General features: G+C 40.3%; 1 protein-coding gene across 1 annotated transcript; it reads right to left on the bottom strand.

Annotated features, from left to right (window-relative positions):
- Positions 1-373: 373 nt before the first annotated feature.
- On the bottom strand, positions 374-3,039 carry LOC141621584 (uncharacterized). Its single transcript, XM_074437984.1, has 3 exons — positions 2,912-3,039; positions 2,527-2,698; positions 374-1,341 (listed from the first exon to the last, which is right to left on the bottom strand). Exons 2-3 carry the CDS (start codon positions 2,693-2,695, stop codon positions 605-607), a joined length of 906 nt encoding a protein of 301 aa, XP_074294085.1. The 5' UTR covers positions 2,696-2,698; positions 2,912-3,039; the 3' UTR covers positions 374-604.
- Between the last annotated feature and the right edge of the window lie 4,883 nt (positions 3,040-7,922).

The raw sequence follows: 7,922 nt of genomic DNA, 5'->3' as shown, positions 1-7,922 counted from the left end.
AACAAAGGATATTTCGAGTTTTCTATACAACTGATCAATTAGAGATAATTGAGGAAGATTGAGATTGTATTAGAATTGTGTAAAAATGATGAATGAATTACAATAACAAGAAATTAGCTATTTATATTTTCTAATTCCTAACTAATTCCAGCTCATAACTAGCTAACTGCCAGCTGTCGCCTAACAACTTTTGGCGCCAAAAACCTGATTCTGTTGAATCAGTTACAAACTGTAACAAAATGCGTCTATAGTTGAAGCAGCACACCCTTATGCGTTATCCAATTAGTGAAAATTGAAAAACCTCTGGCAGTCTTTAAAATGGAGTAAAAATTGACATACTCAGTGTGTATAATTTTCTCTTAATCCAAAATCATGCAAACAATCTGAACCTGAATTTTTATATAGTAGGATGGAATTGAATAAGATAACAAAAAGTTGGCGTCCACAAAAATTAACAAAGGCAATTATAGTTATTCATCGACAACCAACAATGAACCAGTATGGAGAGAAGTTTGTCTTACACTTGCTCAGTTGCTAGCCAACTTTTATTAGCAGCACCAACTTCTATTAAAACTCGTTTCTAAGCAACAAGTTGCAGCTGCTATTACCAGGGTTGCCCATAATGACAGCTCTTAACTTTACTGTGATCTGTGCCAAAATAATGAGCCACCAGAACCGCAGCAACATGAGGCAGCAGGGAGTTGATAATGAAGAACACGTGTACTAGCGACACGGACTTAACAACATTGGCGTTACGAAAGCGAAAGAGGACCATATAATAGCTGATCAGAAGGGCAGCCCACATCCACCATGCTACATCTTCAGATTTTTCACTGTCATCTGTACTAAATTTATCAGCAACCAGAATCTCAGCAACACCACGCAGCAGGGAGTCTAATATGTAGAGTCTGTATACCCGCATGACCATCCTAGTAAATTTGGCGTCATCAAGGCGAAAGAGGACCACATAACAGCTGATCATCAGGACAAACCTTACCCACCGGACTGCATCTTCAGATTTTTCACCACAAGATGAATCTGGACTATGCTTCTTATGTTCGTTGTGAGGACCATCACCAGGACTACTGCGTTCACCAGCTTGCTTAACAGGGTAGTTAGGGCTCGATGTATCTGTCTGAAGTCTTTCCAGAACATGAATATGGAGTTTGAGGCCGAGCGTGCAATGGTTAGACCTGCCACAGATGAAGTATCTTGGCCCAGGTTTTGTTAGATTGATCAGTGTTTTTCCATTGATATCATAGTAGGCTGCAATGGGAGTGGTTATATCACAAGTTGCGAAATTTGCTTCAGTCACATAATGTGTTCGGGTGTAGATGAACTCTGCAAAACAGAAACTCAGGTTAAAAGGAATTATCAATGCCGATTTGAACAATCAGGAGCTATTTCAGAAAAATCATGGACCATAGTTTCTCATGAAAACTGTGAACTTTAGAAGTGTATAGCTGTATAAGTATTATTTATGTGCATTAAGGTTAAACAAATTGTCGACTTGTGGCCTTGTAGCGCTATGCTTGTCGAGCTTACACTACAATAATGATTCTTTTTTGAAATACTCTGGACATGTCACAGAGACCACATTAGAAACAACATACAGGTTAACATATAAGCCAAACAAATTAAACAGAATTCCTGTAAATGCGGCTCCAGAGCCGAGTCATTTGAACCATGGTTATACCTTAATTACAACAATCAACATAGATCATGAACTTCCATACAATTTCATGGACCATTTTTTTTCAAATGAATCTTAAATACAAATCCATGATGATGATGTTAATGCGATTCAAAGTGAAGTCATAGGTTTGGTGTCAGATGGTGTCACTAGTGGCGCGACATACTCCGTAACTACTATGTGTATTAATAATGATTTCACTTCTTTTGGGCTATGATTGTCGAACCTACACTACAATAATGTAATCTTGTTCAATATATGTCAGTATGTCACATAGACGACATTAGCTACAAGATACAGTTACTGTTCATACGCCAAACAAAATAATGGTGGCTCCAGACCGTTGAACCGTGATCGCATCATATCTACAGGAATTACAGCAATTAACATAGATCATGGACTCCCATATAATATCAATAACATGTCTAATTCTAGTAATTCTTAATTAAAGTCATGATAGTTGATAATTCATCATAATCTGAACTGAATTCAAAGTCAGGGACTGAGGTCATTGATCTCCAACTAACGATTCACATATACAAGAATTATATCGCCATGAAATATTGCCGGAACTATCTTTTCAATTAATTTGAACCTAAATCTTGAAATCATTGACAATCTAACCGGAACTTGGACAGAATTTATTACCGCTAATTAACTTAAGCTGACATTTAGCATATAACAAACATACGAGTACAATTTTCTTGTAATTCAACTTATTTGTGAAGCTAGAAACACGCACAACAAAGATGAATTAACAAAACTAATTGAAGTTGCGAAACATCGACCACAAGCATACTTTAGAGATGTGATTGATTAACAGCGAAACATACCGAGTGAGTCATTGACGGGTGTGGAAGAAGACCAGTAAGTGAACTTAGTAGAGAGATCCCAACCAGTCGCACATCCAACTGTAATGTCCGCAGCTGAAATGCTTGAAAAAAGCATCGCCGTCATAATAACCGCCGCCATGATTGCTTTCAACATCTTCGCTTCTTCCATTTCCTTCAAAAATAACAAACCGAAACTATTGTTATTTGTTAAAAGAACAAAATTCAGAGCAATAATAATCACAAGAACACTAGTTCATTTTGTTAAAATCGACATTTATTTAGCAAATTCAATTCTGTGTTAGAATCAGCAAAGAATCAGGTAAAGAAGAAAAAAGATGGAAAAGAAAGAAGAAGATGAAGAAACGATGGTAATGGAGAGAATTACGAAGAGTAATCGCAGTTATCTGGTTAACTTTCTGTCTAAGAAGGAATCACAAATGAATACAACAGAGACGCAGTGAATTGTGAAATGAGAGGAGAGAGAGTGGGCAACTGAATTAGTTTAGCTGTTATAGAGAGAGAGAGATATCTGACTGCCTAACTGAAATAGTTGTTTCCCGCTCTCTTGTTATTTTTGCTGAGGCATTATCAATGTTGTCAGGATCGAGATTCTACTTTGGATCGATTGGGAGGGTAGGATCGAATCGTAGAATCGTAAGATTCTACAAACTCACTAAATATAATTTTTTATTTGGTAAAAACATATAATTGAAAATCAAAACACTTATTTATTAATATTTATTCATAAAATATTGGTAACTAATGATTTTAGTATCATTGTATGAACAACTTACACGAAATTTGGGTTTTACGGTTTCATTATATAAAAATGTATATTAATTTTTTTTATTATGGAATCGGATCGAGGATCGTAAAATCGCAGGATCGTATTATGATCCCACCTCTAGAAATTTTCAAATTAGTAGGATCGTAAGATTCTATAACTATGATAGAATCGTAGGATCCAGAATCGGTCAGGCATTTTTGGATCGTAATATCGTAGAATCGTTCGATCGAATCGCGATTCTGACAACAATGGGCAGTATTCGAGATCTTGAGACATACTTCGTACATCGTGCGTGACTTAAAGGTGGACCGGGCTGGTTTAGGGCCGAGCTAGGCCAGCCTGCTCGACCCTGCAACGAGAGGTGGCAATCTGGTTAATCGAGTCGGGTCAAGTTGGGTCGGGTTATATCGGGTTCGAGTCATATCGGGACAGGTCAGGCCGAGACTTCGAGTTTGGATGGATCATTGTCGTCGGGTCTAGTTATTTTGTAGCACCCTTTAATTTTTTACCATTACTTGGTTTAGTTACTTTATTATAATGTCAAAGTACCAAACTTAACACAAAATCGGTTTCACTTTAATCAATATTAAGCTTAATAATTATTAACGGGTCATCAATTTAATCAGATCAATGCTGGGTCATGTTCGGGTCACTGATTATCAGGTCGTGTCGAGTTACGGGCCGTCGTCGGATCGGGTCGGTCTGCAATATTTTTGGATTATATCGGGTCGGGTTTGGTCGGGTCACTCGTGTAACATCCCCTTCTTGCCCGGCCTAGACAATGGGAGGATGTTACCATCTCGGTCTCCCGAGGCGGTGAAATCGGAGTTGCAATTAAGAAACGATTTAAATAAATAAAACATTTAGTGAATTACATAACCATGAAATCGGAGTTGCAATTAAGAAACGATTTAAAACACTCAGGAGAAGCATTTTGCTTATAGTGCCCCCGCGATAGTGTGTGCTATCTTAGCTTTGATGGCTAGGTCTTCGACTCGCCATATCAGTTGTGGCGCTATCGCCACCCGTCTAGCTAAGAGGTTGACCAATTTTGAGGTTTCTCTGGCTCTCAAACCTATGTGTCCAGTTGTACCGACCTTGGATAAGGATTACTTTATTCATTAGAAGTGGTTGCGGGTGTTGGAGGATGGAGGTTTGGCTTGGAGGGTGCGGGGTAAGAGCTGGATAAGAGTGCCTGACTCTAACCATCTTCATGTGACTGAGCCGTTGGCAGAGGCTACCCCTGATAGTGCGGAGCCTAACCTTCCTGACCAGACTTACTTGATCATAGATGACCTTCTCGAGGAGATGCCAGAGCTGTTTAGGGGAGGCCATGCTAGGAGGGAGGACCAGGTGCCTAGGGAGGGTAGGGGACCCTAGAGAGCTAGAGAGGTTGTTGGGGAGTCTCAGTTTGTGTAGCAGGGACCGCCTCAGTACCAGCACCCGGTTACCCTACTTCCTGTAGCCCCTAGATGCAGATGAGTGAGCTCACGGAGAGGGTGTCGAACGCTTTGGTGCACCGGAACCTCCATGAGATGGCTTATGTTCAGGGTGTGGGGAACAACTTGGCTCAAGCGGTAGGGTGGCACGGAGTAGAGAATGATAGTGGTGTGTTTCACTCCTACGGGGTGGATCCGGCTACATGGGGAGCCCCTACGAGCTACCCTTACGGATGCCTTGCGCCGTGGAGGAGACCCATGGGTGGGAGCTGCTACTGGAGGAGGGTTTGGAGAAGGCGAGTCTAGAGCTGGCACTTCGGAAGCTGGAGGTGATGATGAGATGGAGGAGGATCGTGGCGTTGACCTTGAGTGACCGCTTTTTGTTTTTATACTTGTGTCAGTAGACTTGTGTCGGATTGTTATCTTTATTTTTGCAGTATTTGGATTTTTATTTGGTATGTAATCGGCCATAAGGCCATATTTGTGACTGTATTTTATAGACTTGGTGTGTAGGTACAATGATATCGGGAATAAAACCCCAAAAATTTGCATAATTCTTTGCTTGATATGGCATTCGGGAACATTCTGACCTGGAGATACTCAATCGAGTACCTTTAACTCGATCGAGTACCATGTATGTGCGTTTTAACGAGCATTCTGACCTGCACATACTCGATCGAGTATGTCTAACTCGATCGAGTACCCTACTCTGTACTCGATCGAGTACGCCTAACTCGATCGAGTGCCCCTACATGTATATAGAGACTATTTTTTTTGTTTTACTTGGGACCCTGGGGTATTTTGTTGACCCATGTGTTGTTATTAAGGCATTGTTATCTACTTTTGTGCTTTGTACTTGTGTGGGAATTGTATCAAGAAAGTATGCAGTAATTTTAGTCCTATGTGGTTACTAAATTTTGTTAATTGTCGTTCCATGGGTTATGTTGGCACTGAGTTGGCCACAACGATATCATGGTGTCACACAGACAAGTTACTTTTCAATTTATAGGTAAACTTTGTTGTGTTGTTAATTTCCATCTTATATGTAAACATAAATACATGTTAATTGTAATGTCAAATGATAGGTCGTGGTTTTTGTTTCATCATGTTATAGCTCATCTTAAAGGTGAACTTCGGGGACGAAGTTCCTTTTAAGAGAGGAAGAGTAATCTTGCGCGTGAAAAATGTCCAAAAATGTCGTCTTTTAAGTAATTATTAGTAATTTATTTGTTATTTCTTTTAAGTGATCAAAATGTTGTTTAAATGATTTAATCAATTGTGGAGTAATTTAGTTGTTGCATTGTTATTATGAAGATATGAATTATGTTGAGTAATTTAATTATGTTGAATTTGTATGGTGTTGTATGGTGTGGAATTCGCTTGGTAAAATGGAAGTAATAGTTTATATCTATGTATCTCTTCGGTTTTTAACATTGGATGATGACTCGTGATGGAGTTGTGTTTTGATAGTTATATTCGCGAGAAAGGATGATGACGATTAGTCGGCATGGGAGGTTGGGTGGTATGTTTCATGTTTCAGGTATGGTTATAATGGTTCTTGTCGGGTTGGGTTGTTGTTAGTCACCATGGCTTAGGACATACATTGGGTTGGTGGGAGGCGATGAGTTGAACTTCGGGGACGAATTTCCTTTTTAACAGGGGAAGACTGTAATACCCGCCCTGTTAGGGACCCGTTGACTGCCCGTTGACTGACCTTAGACACATGTTAGACCTCTTGGAACCTTTCATACAAACGGACTTGGAATATAGTGACCTTTTGAAGTTGGGAAATCGATGTAGTGTAAGCTACTCAATCGAGTAGTCTTGTGACTCGATCGAGTAGAGGCCATTCGATCGAGTAAGTCCCATACTCGATCGAGTATGGCGGGTTCAACGTTAAGTTATAAATCGTAAAGTCGTAAACCCAAATCAGTTTTTATTTATTTTCTCCCAAAACATAATCGACAATACACCTTCTCTTTCACCACCTTTCAACCCTTTTGAGATTTCCTCACACTTGGAGACACCATGGGGACGGAGGCTTGAATCGGGTCGCGATCTTGTCGCCGGAATGCCGAGCATAGGTAAGTCATCATCATAATCCCTAGGTTTTGTTGTGGTTATGGTTGTTAATAATAGGAGTTTCCTATTGGTTGTGATAAGTGTTGATGGAGGTTTCCTTGCCTTCATATGGATGCATGCGATGTGGCTGTTGTTCGCTAAAGGTAGGTTTTCCTACTCAGTACTCTCGAGTGGTTGTTGTGTGTGGTGTGTAATATCTCTGACTGTGTAATAGTATTATTGTGTTTGTGTGCGGGGTGCGTCCCTGGCTGAGTGGAGTCATCGTCGGGAATGGCTTCACGCCCTTGTTCCGCCCCTTGTGGTTCCCGTCATAAGGGGGATGTGCACATTAATGGTCATTGGGTTATTCGCTCTATGGTGTTGAGCGGGGCTTAGGTGGTAAGGCTGTGGTCCCCACTGGTGGTGTGGATTACTGGTTGCGACTGGTAATCTGGCAGGACTATACCTTCGGGTTAGTCAGGTGATTGGTGGATTATTGGAGTTGGAGATTCGTGCGTGTGTTGTACTATATTTTTTATGTTGTTCTTCAGTTACTGACCTTTTGTGGTTTTGCTTGTGTTTCGTTCTTGTTATGTGTTTGCAGTGATCCATTATGGTGAGCAGTCAGTCTTAGCAGGTGTTGATATGTGGAGATTACCTGGGTACGTTGGAGGGGTGAGTCTTTCAACGAGTCTTGGCATGGAGTAGTCTCACCGTAGTTATTCTAGTCGTCAGTTGTATCTTTCTTATGTTGAGTTAAAGCTTGTAATAAAATTTAATAGTTCTTTTATTGACTTTGTGATATACTATTCCTCGGGCAACCGAGATGGTAATGCTTGTATTTGCTAGGGAAGGTCTTGTTAAGACTCCTTGGTAGATGGGGGTGTTACACTCACTTTCTTCTTTTCCCCAAAGTATTACCGTGTTCGCTCTTTTACATATACCCATTTCTCATTGTCGCTCTCAAGCCTTTGGTTTCACTCTTTAAATCCTTAATTGTTACATTCACTTCCCTGAAAGAGAACTTCGTCCCGAAGTTCACCGCTATTTAACCATGACACTTTTTCCGGGCTTTATAGTACTTTCTCATTATATCCTTATGTCACGTG

This window comes from Silene latifolia, chromosome X, assembly GCF_048544455.1.
Source record: "Silene latifolia isolate original U9 population chromosome X, ASM4854445v1, whole genome shotgun sequence".
Classification (NCBI taxonomy): Eukaryota; Viridiplantae; Streptophyta; class Magnoliopsida; order Caryophyllales; family Caryophyllaceae; genus Silene; species Silene latifolia.
Note: the sequence above shows the minus strand (reverse complement) of the source record. Positions and strands in the feature narration are given on the sequence as shown.